This window comes from Rhinolophus ferrumequinum, chromosome X (genome assembly GCF_004115265.2).
Source record: "Rhinolophus ferrumequinum isolate MPI-CBG mRhiFer1 chromosome X, mRhiFer1_v1.p, whole genome shotgun sequence".
NCBI lineage: Eukaryota > Metazoa > Chordata > Mammalia > Chiroptera > Rhinolophidae > Rhinolophus > Rhinolophus ferrumequinum.
This window is the reverse complement of record NC_046284.1, coordinates 53,757,099-53,777,675: the sequence shown is the minus strand read 5'-3', so window position 1 is coordinate 53,777,675 and position 20,577 is coordinate 53,757,099. Positions and strand designations below refer to the sequence as shown.

Sequence of the window (20,577 nt, the reverse complement as noted above, 5' to 3'; positions counted from 1 at the left end):
ATATTAAAAAGAATGAGGTAGACCATTGGTGCTGACATGGAAAATATTGAAGTTACGTTTTTCTATAATTTTTCCTTTTACACCTTGAGTTATAACTGACATAAACTGCATGTTAAGTGTGCAATTTGATGAATTTTGATGTATGTATACACTAGTGAAACATCACCACAATTAACTTTCCTTGTGCCCCTTCATAAGCTTTCTGTCACTAAAAGTTAGTTTGCATTTTCTAGTATTTTATATAAACAAATTTTTGCAATATGTCCTTTTGTTTGGCTTCTTTCATTCAGCATGATTATTTTGAGATTCATCCATGTTGTTGCATGTATCAGTAGTCCTTTCCTTTTCAGTGCTGAGTAGTATTACACTATATAAACAAACCCTAATTTATCCCTGTTGATAGACATTTGGGTTCTTTCTAGGTTTTGGCTATCACAAATCAAGCTGTTATGAATATTCATGCATAAGTCTTTATATGGACATATGCTTTTATTGCTCTTGAGTAAATACCTAGGAATGGAATGGCTGAATCACAAGGTAGGGATACACTTAACTTGTTAAGACACTACTAAACTGTTTTTCAAAGTGGCTCCACTGCTCTGCCAGCAGTGTATGAGAATTCCAGTTACTCTACCTCCTCACCAACAACTGGTATGGTCAGTCTTTTTAAATTTTAGCCATTCTAGTGGGTATACAGTCGTATCTTTTGGTGATTTTAATTTGCATTTCCGTAGTGATTAACAATGTTGAGCATCTTTTCATGTGCTTATTTCACATCTGTATATTGTCTTTGGTGAAATATCTGTTCAAATCTTTTGCTCATTTTCTATTGGATATCTGTGGTATTGAGTTTTTAAAGTTCTTTCTCTTTTACTTTCTTTTTACTTAATGTGCATGTAGTATGATCCTCTTTTTTTAAAAAAAACTAATTAAAAAATTAAGAATCCAACCCATATATGTACACTTAGACAGTCTGATAGTCCATACACCAAAACTATTAACAATTATTAACAATAATTGCCTGGGGCAGAAGCAGTGTGGTTACTTACTTGATGTATTTCTATATTTCTTCTCAGCATCATATAAAATGTGATAAAGTTATTTGCCTTTGGGTGAAGGAAAGTTAGAAAAAAAACACAAATAAAAAGCCAAATATTCACCAGCAGCAACCAAATGAAGAAAGAAGTAAAGCCTCAAGTCATAAAATTTAAAAAATTATGGCTAAGAAATCAGAAGACAGATTTAGCTCAGCAAAACTCCTCCAATGTGGAGATGTGCAGACTAAGTGAGTAAGTCCTGTGATAAGTCAAGGAAAACAAAGTACTCAAGTAACCCCAGGTATTCCTGGGGGACCCCAACAGAGGCAGACAAGACTGTCGGGGTATGTCACCTCTCAGGGCACTGGTATGAGCTAGAGGACCCATCTAGAGCTGGATTGAGTGAGCTGGGCCATTTTAGAGAATTTCAGGACACCAAAATCCAGGACCCCCCACGTTGCCTTTTGTGCCTTCTTTTTTGGATTACAAAAAAGAAGTATATAGAAAGCAATATTCTATCCTTAAACTAAAGTGTAATTGGGTGTGGGGAAGAGATAAATTGTTTCAAGTTGAGGTGAGAAGCCTGTCAAGAAGAATTTACACACACTATATCACAGCAAACAAAAGATATGGGCAGAACTCTCTATGTTAAACATGAATAAAATGAAAAGAAATGGTCTGACATATATAAATACGCCATGGATGGGGGGAAATAGAAACAACTTGCAGAGTGAACAAAGAACCCATTCTGGAGAAGAATATAACCCTAGAAAAATAAGTAGCTTTCTTCTGAGTCCTTTACACTGTACAGGTATTTGGTAAAAATATAGATTTGATGAAGTGCAAGAGTTCAAACAGAAGATGATAAAGCAACATAATTAAAGGAAAAGAAAGACTGAGAGCACAGAACAAGTTAAAACCTAAACAAGATAATTCATTCAAATAAGAAAATTAGATAGAGCAAAAAGGAAGGGAGGGAGGGAAGAAGGGAAGGAAGGGAAGAAAGAAAATGGATGAAAATCAAAGTAACAACACCGAGAACAGAGCTGGGCTAATCATGGTTTTAATTGTTTTCATCTTTCTCTTTATCTTTTGCATTTAAAAGAAGAGGACTGAAATGGAGGATAAAGACATACAATGTCCCTAGGGTGGAGAACTTAACTAATGAAAAAGAGTTCAGAGTATATGGTACAGAAAATTTTTTCCAGTAATGAAGAAAGAATTTACCAAGTATACACCGCATATTAGGGAAAAATGATATACCACTGAGATTATGTCCTTGTTAAGTTACTAAACTTCAACAAGAATTTGCCAGGCAACTACACACACACACACACACACACACACACACACACAAAGTTACCTACAAATGAAAAAAAAAAAACAAGTGGCTAGCTGGCCTCAGACTTCTTCACAGTTACATCCAGTGGCAGAAGACAATAGGCTAATGTCTACAACTTTCTAAGGGAAAGTGTGGCCCATGAATATAATACCCAGCCAATACATCACTCAAGTATAAAGGCACTAGGCAGACATTCTTAACATAAATGAAATAAAAATAGCACCCACAAGCCCTTCTTGAAGGAACTTCTCAATAGTAAAATCCAGACAATTAAGAAATAAATCAAAGTAAAGAATTCAGAAATATAGAGAAGCCCGGGTACAACACCTGTTATAAGCATACAATTCTTTTAAATATGAACTTAAAACTAAAGACATGGGTAAAACAAGCAGATGATGTACAATGATAGCATAACGAAATGTAAATGCCGCAAGTCCTGACAAAGTAAAAACAATTTGATTAATAAAAATTGGGAGTAGGGGAAAGAGTTGGGAGGAAGTGTAAGAAATCTAATCTCCTCCTCCTTCACAGCAGAGAATCCACTGACAATGTTTAATATTGAAACAGGCAGATTTTTAAAAATGACTAAACGATTGTTTGACCTAGCAACTGCACTCCTATGTATCTACATAAGAGAAATGAAAACATATGTCCAAACATAAAACTCGTAATGAATATTCATAGCAGCATTACTCATAAGAGCCCAAAAGTGTAAATAACCCAAATGTCTACTAACAGGTGAGTGGATAAACAAATGTAGTATCTACATATAATGGAAACGTTATCTGACAGTAAGAAGAAATGAAGTACTGATACATGCTACCCGCATGGATGAACGTTAAAAACATTACGTTAAATGAGAAAAGACAGTCACAAAGGACCACATATTGTGTGATTCCATTTAAATGAAATGTCCAGAATAGGCAAATATAGACATTGAAAGTAGACATTGAAAGTACATCAGTGATTGCTTAGGGATGGGGAAGGATAGGTTGTGGGGAGTGATAGCTAAAGGGTTCAGGGTTTCTTTTCAAGGTGATGAAAAGTTCTAAAATATACTGAGGTAACAGTTGGACAATTCTGTGACTATACTAAAAATCACTGCATTGTACACCATAAATGGGTGAATTGTATAGCATGTGAATTATATGTCGAAAAGGTTGTTAACAAAAAGACATTAGAAAAAAAATGACTAACTGCTCAATGTTTTCATGATATTTTTTCTTAAGCTTAGGGTGATGCTAATGACTAGTATCTTTTATGGTAAAGAAACATTGGTCTGAAGATTAGCAATTCTTCAACTTTATTTCAGTGTTTTATTCTGGTAAGTTCAAGTAAAATTAAACAATACTTTTAATTTATTATTGTCCTACATTACAAAGTTTTTTTCAATCTATCCATTTACCCATCTCTCTCTCTCTCTCTCTCTCTCTCTCTCTCTCTCTATATATATATATATATATATATATATATGCACAAATGATAACTGAAATAATTTTCACATAATGTGAATACTGGGGTATTAGGAATTTAGGTGATTTGTTGCCTTCTTTATTGTTTCCTATGCTGGCTAAAATTTTAATAATGAGTATGTGTTATTTGTATTTGTCTTCAAATTGCCCTTATAAAGTAAATATGCCAAAATGTTAATGTTACATGTGGGTAGTAGGATTAAGAATATTTTTTCCTTCCTTCTTAATTCTTTTCTGTACTTTCCAAATTTTCCTATAATGAACATCTATTATTTTATAAACAGAAAAAAGTAAAACATAATAGAATTAAAGGGATGTGTAGCATTTCTTTAAATGATTGCTTGGTTCTTACCTGGACACCTTCTGTTGTTCCTGAATGATCTTTCTTCCCGGCCAGACATCACCCATCTGTGACTGATGAAGGAGGGACTGTCTCACTGTCTCTCTTTTATTCACTTTAAGACAAACAAAAGCATGGCAGAGTGGTGGTGACGATGGGGGAAATGGAAACACAACACCTTTGCAGAAGGGATGGCAATATAATCTTTTTATTTCCCACAAACAGGCTGAGCCCATGGAGGTAGGATGCCACCAGTAAGAGTACACAAGGTTTTCCACACCAGAGGTTCTATCACTGAGGTAAAATACTTCAAGGAACCAACTCCAGAAAGATCCAGTACCTGCAGGTTTCCGGCGCAGGGACATCCTGATTATCTCACTGCCTGTGCGGTAAGCAAATCGATTCACTTTCTGGTCATAAAACCAGTCTCCAGTTGCCTTCTTCAGCTCTCTGGGAAGGAATAAAAGAAAATGGCAGATAGATAAAGAATGGCCCTTGTCATTCAACCAGCAAGGGCTCAGGGGAGAAATTCTCACCACAGCCAGGGCCTCATTTCCTCTCTCTACTCAGCCATAGGTGACACTCACATCTCCTTGGCGCACACTTTGCACCTCCAGGTACCATTGCTTTCCTGGATACGGCAGTCCCAGCATACCAGGTGATTACAACCCCGACAAGTATTGGTCTTAGGAGTCAAACGGCCCAGGTTCTCCTGGCACCGGGCACAGGTCCAATCACTATAGTGTTGGCTGCCCCTCTTGGCTCCTTTCCTTTTTATCTCCAGTAACTCATTCTTCAATCGCCTGCCAAGACACAAAAGAGAAATACAAGTGAATTCGGGAGGGGCATAGGTTAGATGAAGAAGGGTTGTGGGGTAGAGACAGTAAGACTATTCAGTTCTGTGAAAGCAACAACCTCAGAGCCCAACCTGACCCAATGAGGAGTTGTAAATCTCATACACAAGTTCCTTTGAAACTCAGATGAGAGGTACAAGGAAAAGTCCGGATATCATTGGTCAAAGGCCTGGGAACCCATGTTTTTTCTGGGACTCTTACCTAATCCTTTTCTCATCTGCTTTCTGGAGCTCCTCGTCTCTTTGTAGAACACTAAGGATCAAATCTCTTTCCACATCAGACAGAAAAGAGAGGTCAAGGATCTCCGACATGACTTATTCTATTTTTTCTTCTACTCTTCTTTCTGTGAAGCGACCAGACCAGGAGAGCTACCAGAGTTGCCTGAAATAAGGTAAGAACTAATTTCACACAGATAATTTACTCCAGTATAGGCCCACAGCACTAGTGCCTTTCAATGGGCTACTTTCCCCTTGAGCCAGGCTAAAGAAACAATGTAGAAGTATCTGACCTATTTAACATTCCTACTCCCATCTGAATCCTACCCTGAAAATTAAGAGGCTTTCATTTTTCAAGAAGAAAAACTTATTCATGACTCTGGGAAAGGGTTGGGACTTTCAGCATAAGCATCTTGGTTGGGAAAGAGCACGGAACAGCTGAGTAAAATTCCCCGTCTACCAAGCAGATCCTCAATCATCCAATTTTCAATACATTAAATGTTCTCAAGTCCCAAGTCTATTAATGCAAATGATCAGACACCTAGTCTCTGGAATAGAGGAGAAAACCACATGGGGACTCCTGCCTGGTGAAGCCCATTTTTCCTTTCCAGACCAGCTTTCATGTTCCCAGCATTCAGTCAGCTTTCTGCTATCGTGTTTCCCCGAAAATAAGACCTAGTCAGACAATCAGCTCTAATGTGTCTTTTGGAGCAAAAATTAACGTAAGACCCGGTATTATATTATATTGTATTGTATTGTATTGTATTGTATTGTATTGTATTATATTATATTATATAGACCGGGTCTTATACTAAAATAAGACTGGATCTTATATTAATTTTCGCTCCAAAAGACACATTAGAGCTGATTGTCCGGTTAGGTCTTATTTTTGGGGAAACACGGTATACTGCAAAATTTCCATCACCCATTCGATCTCCCAAACTTCTTATTGCTAACACTACATCAAGAATATTTTCACTCATTTCACGCACATTTTTTGAGCACCCACTCTGACAGGCATTGTGCAAAGTGCTGGGGATACAAAGATGAGTAAAACAGTTCTGGTCCTTGAGAAGTTCACAGAGTAGTAGGGGAGACAGACACACATAAATACAATACAATGTACTAAGTGTTATCAGAGGGATAATAAATTAAGTGCTATGGAACTTAGAGAAGGTAGTAACTAATTTTATCTTGTACAAACAGGGAAGAGAGAGAGCTGTATACATGGAAGTTTTCACAGAAGAGGTGGATTTTGCCTTGTAGAACAAAGTATAAGTTTGTTGGTTGGGGAGAATGGTAGGAGAGACAGGTCAGGCCAGGTTATATAATTCTGAAATATTCTTAACAATTAAGAATTTTAAAAAATCATTATATAGATAATAGAAATTCATCAAACATCTTTGTTGTTGTCTTGTTTTTGATGTCAGGAAATCACATGATCAAATTCATTTTACAGAGATCACCCTACCTATACTATGAGAGACTAATTGAAAGGACAGATTGAAGTGCAATTTGGTAGTACAAAACACTTGTAAAATATGCATACTCCTTAGCCAAGCAATACGACTTCTAAGATTCTGCCTAATAGAAATATTCACACAAATATGTGTGCAAGGGTGTATATATATATATATATATATATATATATATATATGAATGTTACTACAACATTATTTATAAGAGAAAAAAGTTCCTTAACAGAGGAATCATTAAACCAAATAATAATTCCACATAATGGCATACTATGCAGCCATTTAAAATATGGTAGATCTGGATGAAAATACACCCGAGTTAAAAAAAAAAAAGTAGTTGCAGGACAATATTGAATGATTTCTTTGGTAAAGTATTTATCTATACATTTGTATATGCAAAGAAAAAGTTCTAGAACAAAAACCCTTATCATTGGTTTCTCTTCGGGAGTAGAATTGGAAGGGAGCAACTTTTGCTTTTTACTTTTTATACAGTTCTGATTTTTTTTACACATATGTCTTACTTTTAAATATCAAAAAAAGAAAACAATTTAAATGAGACGGGGATTACTGTAATAGTCCAGACAAAAGACAACCTAGGTTTACTAAGTATGCCTCCATCACCCTCTGGTTCCTCATTTCCAAAATAGCCTACAAGGTGTGATCAAACAATATGGTAAATGTTTAAATAAAAAAAATATATTATAGTAAAAGACACACTGCCATTAATCCCCCTGAAAATAATCCCCCTCACTTCCAACACACATATCGTTCTTGCCACTTTCTGAAGCAGTTCTGGAAGTCGTCTTTTGTAAGTGTCTTTAGTAGCACTGTTGTGGCTATCTCCATGTCCTGAATCGATTCAAAACACTTTTCTTTCATGGTCATTTTGACTTTGGGGAAGAGCCAAAAGTCACAAAATACCAGATCTGGTGAATAAGGTGGATGAGAACACAGTGTAATGTTTTTATTTGACAGAAATTGCCATACCAGAATCAATGTGTGACACGACGTCTTTCCATTGTGATCACAAAATACGGTGAATGCTGCTGCCGAGTGCCATCCAATGGAAAGGCAGGGATCTTCAATATGGAAAGCAGTGTGTTGAACCTTAGTAACAGTGTGTGACAAGTTTCAACTTCTTCGGTGCAGTCAGTCGGGTGTGAGATACGGTTCAGAGAAAGTGTGTTTTAAAGTGCACCCTAAGTCATCCTCCATCGTGACAATACTCTGTGGTAAACAAAGTCCATCCAGGTCAAACAACTGACTGGCTAGTGACAATCCTGACAGAGATAAGAGCTACAAGAGAAGAAATGGGATTAGAAGTAAGGCAAATACTGATATTAGATGAAACAGACTTCAGGATAAAAAAGGTCACAAGAGACAATGATGGACATTTTGTAATGATAAAGGGGACTATACAACAAGAAGACATAACAGTCATCAGTATTTGTGCCCCCAAACAGGGAGCACTGTAATATACCAAGCAACTACTAACAGAACTAAAGGGAGAAATTGACCAAAACACAATTATACTAGGGGACTTAAATACATCACTGACAGCTATGGATAGATCATCCAAACAGAAAATAAATAATGAAATAGCAGCCCTAAATGACACATTAAATGAAATGGACACAATTGACATTTATAGAGCACTTCATCCTAGAACATCAGACTATACATTCTTTTCTAGTGTATATGGAACATTCTCAAGGATAGACCATACACGGGGACATAAAACTAGCCTCAAAAATTTAAGAAGATTGAAATCATCCCAAGCATATTCTCTGATCACAAGGCTTTGAAATTGGATATCAACTGCAAAAAGAAAGCAGGAAAAAGCACAAATATGTAGAGATTAAACAACATACTTTTAAAGAACGACCGGGTCAAAGAAGAAATAAGAGGAAAGATCAAAAGATACATAGAAACAAATGAGAACGCAAACACATCCTACCAAAATTTGGGGGATGCAGAAAAAGCAGTTTTAAGAGGGAAATTAATATCATTACAGGCCTATCTCAAGAAACGACAAAAAAATCCCAGATAAATAACCTCATGTTACACCTTAAAGAACTAGAAAAAGAAGAACAAATGAAACCCAAAGTCAGCAGAAGGAAGGAAATAATAAAAGCCAGAGCAGAACTAAATGAAATAGAGAACAAAAAGACAATAGAAAAAAATTAATGCAACAAAGAGCTGGTTCTTTGAAAAGATTAATAAAATTGGCTAGACTCACTAAGATAAAAAGAGAAAACACACAAATAAACAAAATCAGAAATGAAACAGGGGAAGTTACTACAGATGCCAAAGAAATAAAAGGATCATCCAAGAATACTATGCAGGACAGTATGCCACCAAATTCAACAATCTAGAAGAAATGGACATGTTCATAGAAACATATTGGCTTCCTAGGCTGAATCACGAAGAACTGGAAAATCTAAATAGACCAATCACCAGTAAGGAAATTGAATCAGTCATCCGAAACCTTCCCAAAAGCAAAAGTCCAGGACCAGACGGCTTCACTAGTGAATTCTACCAAACCTTCAAAGACGATCTAATACGTATACTACTCAATCTCTTCTAAAAAATTGAAGAAGAGACAGTACTCCCTAATCACTTTATGAGGCCAACATTAGCCTGCTACCAAAACCTGGTAAGGATAACACAAAAAAAGAAAACTACAGACCAATACCTCGGCTGAATACAGATGCAAAAATCCTAAACAAAATTCTAGCAAATCAAATGCAACAATACATTAAAAAGATTATACGTCATGACCAAGTAGGGTTCATCCCAGGGGCACAGGATGGTTCAACATCTGCAAATCCATCAATGTGATACATCACATAAACAAAATAAAGGACAAAAATCATAAGATTATAACAATTGATGCAGAAAAAGCATTTGACAAGATACAACATCCATTTATAATTAAAACACTTAATAAAATGGGTATAGAAGGAAGATACCTCAACATAATAAAGGCCATATATGAGAAACCCTCAGCTAATCTCATAATTAATGGTGAAACACTGAAGCCCTTTGCTCTACGTTCAGGAACACGACAGGGCTATCCCCTATCACCTCTGCTTTTCAACATGGTATTGGAAGTCCTAGCCAGAGCAATCAAGCAAGAGAATTCTGAAATAAAAGGCATCCAAATGGGTAATGAAGAAGTTAAATTGTCACTTTCTGCAGATGATATGATGTTATATATAGAAAACCCTAAAGAATCCACCAAAAAGCTGTTAGAAACAATAAACAAATACAGTAAAGTTGCCGGCTACAAAATCAATGTACAAAAGTCCACCGCATTCCTATATACTAACAATGTATATACTAACAATGTTTTATTTCAGAAAACGAAATAAAAAAAGAATTCCTTTTGCAATTTCAACAAAAAGAGTAAAATACCTAGGAATAAATTTAACCAAGGATGTGAAAGACTTATATATTGAAAAACATAAGACATTTTTTTAAAAAAAATTGGAGAAGACACAAAGAAATGGAAAGACATTCCCTGTTCATGGACTGGAAGAATCAACATACCGTGTTTCCCCGAAAATAAGACCTAGCCGGACCATCAGCTCTAATTCGTCTTTTGGAGCAAAAATTAATGTAAGACCAGGTATTATATTATATTACATTACATTACATTACATTACATTATATTATACCCAGTCTTATAGTAAAATAAGACTGGATCTTATATTAATTTTAATATTAATATTAAGACTTCATCTCACACTCCCACTTCCCATTCCTCCAGTCCTATCAGACATCCTTGTCTCACAATTGTAAAAAAACAAAATGTTTTTAGAGTCAATTAGCCATGACCTCCATCATCTCCTTGTCTCCTCTCCCCCATCACTTGCAAACGTGACTCCTTTTAGAAAAGTCACATCCCACCCCTAGCCCTACCTTCAACTATGGGTTACTGTGATTTCCAACACTAACCCTGTTATTAGCAAGTTCACTTGAGAGGGGATCTTGCAGAATCAGTGGGGAGAAGAAAACAAATAAGAAAAAAAAATTTAAAGGAAAGCAGAAAAAGGAAAGCATAGGAAAAAATGAGACAACTAGAAAGAAAAAAAAAAGATGGTAAAAACAAGTTCCGATATGTTAATAAACATAAAAAGCATATATGAGCAAAACTCACCCATTAAAATACAGAGATTAACAGACTGAATAAAATTTTAAAATTCAGCTATGTGCCATTTATACGGGACACACCTAACACATAAGGACAAGGAAAGACTGAAAGTAAAAAAGATGGAAAAAGATATACGAACTAAATGCTAACCAAAAGAAAATTGAGGCTATCTTAATACCTAAAAAACAAAACTTCAAGACAAAAATATTATAAAGGATAAAGATCACTACAGAGTAAACAAACCTCTATATACTAATAAAACACCTCCAAATATATAAACGAAGACTAAGTACAAATAGAGAGAGAAATTGAAAAATCAACCATTCAAATGGGATATTAACATACCACCTTGAATTACAGTGATACACCACTTAATGACAGGGATACGTTCTGAGAAATGATTCTTTAGGTGATTTCATCATTGTTTGAACATCACAGACTGTACTTACAGATACGTACAGGGTACAACCTACTACACACCTACGCTATATGGTATACCACTATCCTATAAGCAATCTGTCATAGACTGAAACATTATTGCTAGTATCAGCAGATAAAAAATTTGTAACTCTATAGACAAGTCAAACAACGAAAGATGTAAGCTTGATTTAATGGACATATGTAGAATTCTACATACAGTTAGAGAATCACACTCTTTTCAAGCACATATGGAACATTTATCCCCCAAAATGACTAGGGGGATTGTACTAGGTTATAATGCAAGTCTCAGTAATTTCAAAGAAATCATTTTCATGCAGTCCATGGTCTCTGACCTCAAAAAAATTAAATGTGAAGTCAATAACAAACGATATTTTTTAATCCCAATATTTTCTAGAAATGTAAAGACACTTTTCAATAACTCATAGGTCAAAGAACAAATCACAATAATACTAAATTTATCATTAACAACTTTTTTTTAATTTATTGGGGTGACAATTGTTAGTAAAATTACATAGATTTCAGCTGTACAATTCTGTATTACATCATCTATAAATCCCTTCGTGTGTTCATCACCCAGAGTCAGTTCTCCTTCCATCACCATATATTTAATCCCCTTACCCTCATCTCCCATCCCCCACCCCCTTACCCTCTGGTAACCACCAAACTATTGTCTGTGTCTATGAGTTTTTGTTTCTCATTTCGTTGCCTTGTTCTTTTGTTGTTTTTGGTTTATATACCACATATCAGTGAAATCATATGGTTCGCTGCTTTTTCCGTCTGACTTATTTCGCTTAGCATTATACTCTCAAGATCCATCCATGTTGTCACAAATGTTCCTATATCATCTTTTCTTACCGCCGAACAGTATTCCATTGTGTATATATACCACAACTTCTTTATCCATTCATCTATCGAAGGACATTTTGGTTGTTTCCATGTCTTCGACACCATAAACAAAGCTGCAATGAACACTGCAGTGCACGTGTCTTTATGTATAAATGTTTTCAGATTTTTTGGGTAGATACACAGGAGAGGGTTTGCTGGGTCATATGGTAATACTATTCGTAATTTTTTGAGGATACAATTCTGTCCACAAGTTTGGGAAGTTCTCATCAACTATTTGTTTGAATATATTCTCTGTTCCCTTCTCTCTTTCTTCTCCTTCTCGTATGCCCATTATTCTTATATTGCTCTTTCTGATGGAGTCAGAAAGTTCTTGTAGAGTTCTTTCATTTCTTTTAAGTCTCAAGTCTCTTTCTTCTTCCATCCATGTCATCTCCAGGTTTCTATCTTCAACATCATTGATTCTTTCTTCCATCTGGTCAGCTCTACTACCTAAGCTGGCTATCTCATTCTTAATTTCTTCTATTGAGTTCTTAATCTCCAGAAATTCTATTTGGTTCTTTTTTAAAATTTCAATCTCTTTCGTAAAATGCTCATGTTGTTCTTTGATTGCGTTTCTGAGTTCATTAAACTGCCTTTCTGTGTTTTCTTGCATCTCGTTGAGTTTTTTCAGAACTGCAATCTTGAATTCTCTGTCATTTAAGTCACATATTTCCATACCTTTAAGTTCCTTTTCTGGAGACTTTTCACTTTCTTTCTGAGCTGTCTTGTTGCCTTGGTTATTCATGGCAATTACTGATTTATTATTGCTCTTCCTGGACATCTACAGGAGTGGTTTCTGCAACAGGTTGATAGGAAGAGGTCTTTCTTTTGTTTTCCAGGACTTGTTGGTAGAATGTTTTATTTTCTGTCCGACTGCAGCCTTTTTTTCTCTCTCACACGGTAGTGCTATGTTTTCTCTGCACTATTCCAGCTTCTCACACAATGGGGGGATTCCCTGGGAGACGGGCTTCTCCTCTGTTAACAGTTCACCTGGGTCACAGGGCACAGTGTCCGTGTGGGTATGCGGAGAGCTTTGGAAGTTCCAAAGCTCTTCCTGCACCAGATTCAGAGCCCGTATGTTTTAGCAGTTCTGTTTACTCCTGCAGGGATCCGCCCAGATAGGTGGGGACAGGGGCAGGGTGAGTTGTGAGAGGTGGCCCAGAGCAATGGCGGCGACCACCACCACAGCAGGTCCTGTTTCCACAGCTCCCTCCCCTTTGCCGGAACTAGTTGGGCTGCAAATCTGTGTCTGCAGTCCACAGTTCTCAGAACAGGAAATATTATGTTCTTTTGATCTGACACTCTTACTGTTCCGCTTCTAGCACCGGGCAACTGGGGGCTGGGCGAGCTCTGGGAGGGTAGGGAGGGGGTGGCTAGTCTCAGTGCCTAAGGCTTCCATTCTCTGCTGGGCAGTGAGGGCTTAAACCACCGTTTTCGCCTTCTTCCCTCAGTCTTTGCTCCGAGGTGTCTGCCGTGAGCGTTGGGTTCAGCTGTGTTATATGCTTTCCCCTGAGCCTGGTGGGCCATAAACAGAGCCGTAGCAGTCCGAGTTCTTCCCTCTCCTGCAGCTGTGGTGGTTCTGGGATGCAGCGAGCTCGGAGCACTGAGCTAGGTCTGCGTCCTGTACCTGCACGGCTCTGTCTCCACACTTCTCCCTTCCCTCCTCCCCCACTTGCGCGATTCGCCCACCTTTCAGTGAATTCAGTAGTGGGCCTCTTCGTCTTGCCTGTCTGCTGTGCAGGGAGTCCTTTGTGGAGTTATAGTTGTTCGATTAGTTGCAAATTCCAGGGGAGATTTATAGAGGCTCACCTCACGCTGCCATTTTGATGATGTCTCCCTCTAAATTTATCATTAACATCTTAAACAGGAACCCTGCTGCCTGCCTCACTACCCCCTTACCATAGGATAGAGTATTTTCTAGTAACTCAAAAAGGAAAATATGGAATAAATCTAATGCTTTCGTATGCAGTGAGTTATGTGATATATTTTTCATGGTAAATGGTAGATCACATTTGGAAAAATATAACTCAGAAAAATAATGGAAGCACAAATAAGAAATCCAGACAGATTTGCAGTTAGAAAACTTGTGACCTTTCATATTCACTCAATTGATGGACACTAGGGTTTAGTGGAGAAACCAAAGCCCAGGAATATTTGTTAAGGCCCTTCATTGAAATTCAATCACAGGTGTGTGGTCAAAAGATCATGGATTATCTACTGAGAAAACCACAGCTCAGATTACATGGGTGACCAAACCTGAGCTCTAACAGGCAATTTGTTCCATGTTAGTCATGAGGTGTCAATACTTAGATGAAATATCTTAATACAGCATCCTTGTGGAACTTCAGTTCCAGAAGAAGATGTTTTAGAAAAGATGGTTTGTTTAGTTAGAAAATTACATATATATATGTATGTGTGTGTATATATATATATAGATATACATTTATATGTGTGTGTATATATAATATATACATATATAATTACATATGTATGCATATTTCTCAAAATTCAGGGTAATATTTTAATGCCAATACTTACAAAAGAGGGAACTGAAAAATGTACCATCAAAATGAGAGGTTAACATACCCCTCTTAAGTAGTAAATGTATGGACGAGTTGAATACAATAAGCTTAATATAAGGAACATACATAGAATTATATATCCAAATTGACATATCCCATTTATACCTTAATCCTATAGATTAGGAGATAATAATAATAAATGAGCATTAATAGTAACACAGCTAGTTTTCAAGAAGGGGTGAGGAGAGCTATCTCAAATTATACTAAATTCTGAATACCAGTTTTAAAAATTAAAAAGTGGGCCAAACAGAAAGGAAGGATGAAATAATGAATATAGTGGTACAAGACAGACTTGGGTTCAAATCCTAGCTTTACTATTTATTAGTTATATTACTTTGTGCAAGGTCCTAGAATATAAAAAAATTAGATGTAGACTACATAGAATATAGAATTCCTTGTAAGAATAGTACTTAGCTTAAAAATTACTGTTGGTGTTCCCAAAATAGAAACTGAAGTGAATTAGAAAAATACCTAATAATGTCCCTGCACTGGGCAGCAAATAAAACAGATTTTGCTGTGCTCAATTTGTTGTGCACATAGGTACCCCTTCCTCCCCTAAACATGCAATGTATATATAAACGGGAAAATGGTAATATTTATGCTCAAACTAGAAACTTCTACCAGACATGACCTACTTGAGGGCAGGCACTATATCTGGACTTCATACCCCCAGAAATCTACTTAGCACAGTGTCTGAAACACAGTATGAATTCAACAAATGTTTACTGAATGTCTTTACTCAGAAATATATTCGTATTTATATTTTTAAACTTAAACTCACAGAAAATGAAGAGTGGTAATAGAGCTGAAAGAAAAGTGTTTTGTTTTCCTAAGGCAGTATGGTGTTATGGTTAAGAACATGGACTCTGGAGACAGGTTGCCTGAATTTGAATCCCAACTTCACCATTTACTAGCTGTGCAACCTTGGGCAAGTTACTAAACCTTTCAGTGCCTAAATTTTCTCATTTGTAAAATGAAGATAATAACTGTGCCGACCCTTGTGGGCTTCTTAAAAAGATTAAAAGTATTTTTAAAATAATGTAAAGTGCTTAAAGTAATGTGAACACAGAATGCTAAGTGTTAGCTATTTTTACTGTCAGTTTTCATATGTGCATTTGTGTTTTAAGACTAAACTGGGTCTTGCATAGTGACATTTATTCCCTTTTAAAGAATACAGATGAACTGCAAGTTAAACTGCATCTAAACACCATTTAAAGTTTCAGGCATTGTTTTTAAGTGAGAAATTACATTGACAACCTTAGAGATACAGAAGAATTTCAGAAAAATTGATCTATGATCAAGGGGAAAAAGACTTAACAGGCATTAAATTATTCCTCTAACTTTACAAGTAGTAATTATGCGATGGTTTTGCATATAAATTCTATTGGATTATCAGTCACATACCACCAAAGTGACGTGATACAAGCTTCATTGTTTGGGCCAAGGACAATGGACAATTTTGGTAAAATGTATACTTCACTGAACATGAAAACAGTCTTTCACAGGGTATTAGTTTAAATGAGAAGCCCTGAATTAAACTGCTATTGTTACTCAAATGACACTATGTTTTACACAGAAACTGGGTAGTGATGTGAGATGTATATTGCTGCATGTCAGATTCTTTACACTTTTGAACACTGATATTTAGAATTCATCCAGCTATATTAAGAAATGTAATACTGTCCACATTTTTGAAAGGTTAGAATTGAAATTGGGCTACAAATTATAACTGATCATGAAAAATTGGGATTATAAAAATGGCAGTGAACTTCTACTTCCGGCCAAGATAGAGTAAAATGGAATGGATTTCACTCTGCCTGAAACAAGAACACCTCAAGCAGCCTCAAGATAACATATTCCAGCAGCCATTTATGATAAAAACTCATAGCAAAGTGGGAATAGCGGGATCATATGTCAACATAATAAAGGCCATGTATGATAAACCCACAGCTAACATCATACTCAATGGGGAAAAGCTAAAACCATTCTCCCTAAGATCAGGAACAAGACAAGGCTGCCCACTTTCACTACTTTTATTCAACATAGTTCTGGAAGTTCTAGCCCCAGCAATCAGACAAGAAAAAGAAATAAAAGCATCCAAATAGGAAAGGATGAAGTAAAATTGTCATTATATGCAGGTGACATTATACTATACATAGAGAACACCAAAGACTCCACCAAAAAACTATTAGAACTGATAAATGAATTTAGTAAAGTAGCAAGATATAAAATTAATATTCAGAAATCAGTTGCATTTTTATACATCAATAATAAACTTATCAGACGGAGAAATTAAGAAAACAGCCCCAGTTACAATTGCTTCAAAATCTATAAAATACTTAGGAATAAATTTAACCAAAGAAGTAAAAGACCTGTACTCAGAAAATTGTGACACTGAAGAGAGAAATTAAAGAAGATACAAGTAAATGGAAACACATACCATGCTCATGGATAGGAAGAATATAGCTAAAATGCCCATACTACCTAAGGCAATATATAGATTCAACGCAATTCCTATCAAACTATCAATGACATTTTTCATAGACATAGAACATATAATCCTAAAATTTATATGGAATCATAAAAGACCCTGAATAGCCACGGCAATCTGGACAAATAAGAACAAAGTGGAAGGTATCATGATATCTGACATCAAATCATACTACAAGGCTATAGTCATCAAAACAGCATGGTACTGGCATTAAAAAAGACACATAGATCAATGGAACAGAATAGAGAGCCCAGAAATAAATCCACACCTATATGGTCATTTAATCTATGACAATGAAGATGAGCAAGAATTTACATTGAGGTAAAGACAGTCTATTCAATAAATGGTGCTGGGAAATCTAGACAGACACATGCAAAAAAATGAAGCTGGACCACCTCCTTATGCCATAAACGAGAATAAATTTGAAATGGATTAAAGACTTAAACGTAAGATCCGAAACCATAAAACTCCTATAAGAAAATATAGGAAGTAAATTTGCAGATATTACCCTTAATAATATTTTTACTGATATATCCCCTCGGGCAACAGAAGTAAGAGAAAAAATAAACATATGGGATTACATAAAACTAAAAAGGTTTTTTACAGCAAAGGGAACCATCAATAAAACAAAAAGGCCAACAAGTGCTGGTGCGGACGTGGAGAAAAGGGTACGCGTGTGCACTGCTGGTGGGATTGCAGATTGGTGCAGCCACTATGGAAAAACAGTATGGAGGTATCTCAAAAATCTGAAAATGGAACTACCCTATGATCCAGCAATTCCACTTCTAGGTATCTATCCGGAGAAATCCAAAACTCCAATTCAAAAATCTTTATGCACTCCTATGTTTATTGCAGCACTATACACAATAGCCAAGACATGGAAACAACCAAAATGCCCATCAGTAGATGACTGGATTAAGAAAATGTGGTACATTTGTACAATGGAGTATTACACAGCCATAAAGAAGAAAGAAATCTTACCATTTGCAACAACATGGATGGACCTAGAGAACATTATGTTAAGTGAAATAAATCAGACAGAGAAAGACAAATACCATATGATTTCACTTATATGAGAAATCCAGAGAAAAGAATCAGTGAATGAACTAATTAGAAACAGTTTTGGAGACATAGAGGAAAAACTGAGGGTTGCTAGATGGGCCGGGGGTGGGGATAAGGGGGAAGGTGAGGGGATTAGAAAACAGTCGGTAACCACAAGATGGCCCCGGGGTTTTGAAAATTAATTTGGGGAATGTAATCAATAATGTTGTAAAGATTTTGTAGGGTATCCGATGGACACGTCTCCCATTTGGGAGACCACCTCAGGGATGATGTAGATGCCTGATCACTGCACTGTACACCTGAAGCTGAACAATAATGAACGCCAACTATAATTTTATATATATATGTATATATACGTATGTATATACTTACAAGAAGCGGAGTACAGCACTAGGAATAGAGACAGTGGAAATGTAATGGCTGTGTGCGATGTCAGAGGGATAGTGGATGGGGGGAGGGGGTTCACACAGTGTGAGGGATATAAATGATAAACGTCTAAGTATTACTTTGTCTTGTGCACCTGAAACTAATAAAAAAAAATAATTAAATAAAAAAGAAAAAAAAAGATTGTTGATAGGCATTTTCAAACTATTAGGCCTTTTTTTTAACCATCTCGCCTCAGTTTCCTAAACTTTAGCAAGGATAAGGTACTGGAAGCCCTTGTGTCAAATAAATTGCTGTCTCTTAGAAGCAAAAAAAAAAAAAAAAAAAAAAAAAAAAAAAAAGGCATCCTGCTGAATGGGAGACGATATTTGTCAATGATACATCTGATAAGGGGTTAATATCCAAAATTTATTTTAAAAAAAACTCATTCAACTCAACACCAAAGGAAAAAAAAAATTAAAAAATGGGCAGGGGACATAAAGAGACACTTTTCTAAAGAGGACAGACAGATGTCCAACAGACATATGAAAAAATGCTCAACCTCACTAATCATTAGAGAAATGCAAATAAAAACCACAATGAGATACCACCTCACTCCAGTCAGAATGGGTAGCATCAATAAATCAACAAACAACAAGTGCTGGCAAGGATGTGGAAAAAAGGGAACCCTCGTGCACTGTTGGCGGGATTGCAGATTGGTGCAGCCACCAATTTCCATACTATGGAAATCAGTATAGAGGTACCTCAAAAAACTGAAAATGGAGCTACCTTATCACCCAGCAATTTCACTCCTAGGTATCTACCAGAGAAATCTAAAACGCTAACTCAAAAAAATATATACACCCCTATGTTTACTACAGTGCTATTCACAACAGCCAAGATCTGGAAACAACCGAAATGCGCACCAGTAGATGACTGGATTGAGAAACTGAGGTTCATTTTTACAATGGAGTATTACTCGGCCATAAAGAAGAATGAAATCTTACCATTTGCAATGATATTGATGGATCTAGAGAACATTATGCTAAGTGAACCAAGACAGATGGAGAAAGACAAATACCATATGATCTCATTTATATGTGGAATAAAGAACAGAATAAATGAGCAAACTAATTAGAAACAGTCAAAAATATAGAGAAAAAACTGAGGGTTGCTAGATGGAAGAGGGGTGGGGATGAGGGAGAAGGTGAGGGAATTAGAAAACACAAATTGGTAACCACAAGATTGCCACGGGGATACAAAATACAGTTTGGGGAATATAACCAATAATGTAAAGATTTTGTATAGTGTCAGATGGGCACTTGTCTCATTAGGGAGACCAGTTCATGGACGGTGTAGATGTCTGACTACTGCAGTGTACACCTGAAGCTGAAGCTGAACAATACTGAATGTCAACTATAAATTTAATATATATATGGTCACCGGATATGGAGTACAGCATAGGGAATAGAGCCAATGGAATTATAACAGCTATATACAATGTCAGAGGGGTAGCAGATTGAGAGAGGGGGGTTATCACTTTGTGAGGGGTGTAAATGTCTATTACGTTATTTTGTACACCTGGAACTAATTTTAAAAGTGGATAAAATACATGAAAAATGGTGGTTTTCGAGACACTGAACATCAGACAATGAAGGACTGTGATCCCTGAGAGACAGAAAACAAATAGGATGAGCCCTCTGATTTTCCAGGCCTAGTGCCTTGAGACAATTTGCATGCCATTGCACAGGGAGGAGGAATGTAGGCAGAACCCGGTGAACTCCCTGAGTTGAGGTGACAGAGCTGAGTCTGGGGAAACCTAGGTGGCTAGAGTACATAGGACAAAGTACCTGAGAGATCTG

General features: G+C 36.4%; 1 protein-coding gene across 3 annotated transcripts in view; it reads right to left on the bottom strand.

Annotated features, from left to right (window-relative positions):
• SYTL4 (synaptotagmin like 4) overlaps positions 1–20,577 on the bottom strand; it is a 71,511-nt gene that overhangs the window by 20,322 nt on the left and 30,612 nt on the right. For 2 of the 3 annotated variants that reach the window (XM_033108539.1, XM_033108548.1), the window contains exons 2-5: positions 5,247–5,426; positions 4,779–4,994; positions 4,532–4,641; positions 4,204–4,306 (exon numbers count right to left, since the gene is read on the bottom strand). In XM_033108539.1, the coding sequence (XP_032964430.1) occupies positions 4,204–4,306; positions 4,532–4,641; positions 4,779–4,994; positions 5,247–5,356 (539 nt within the window). In that variant the 5' untranslated portion in view covers positions 5,357–5,426. The remainder of the gene's footprint in view (positions 1–4,203; positions 4,307–4,531; positions 4,642–4,778; positions 4,995–5,246; positions 5,427–20,577) is intronic. The other variant, XM_033108557.1, reaches the window with a different exon arrangement.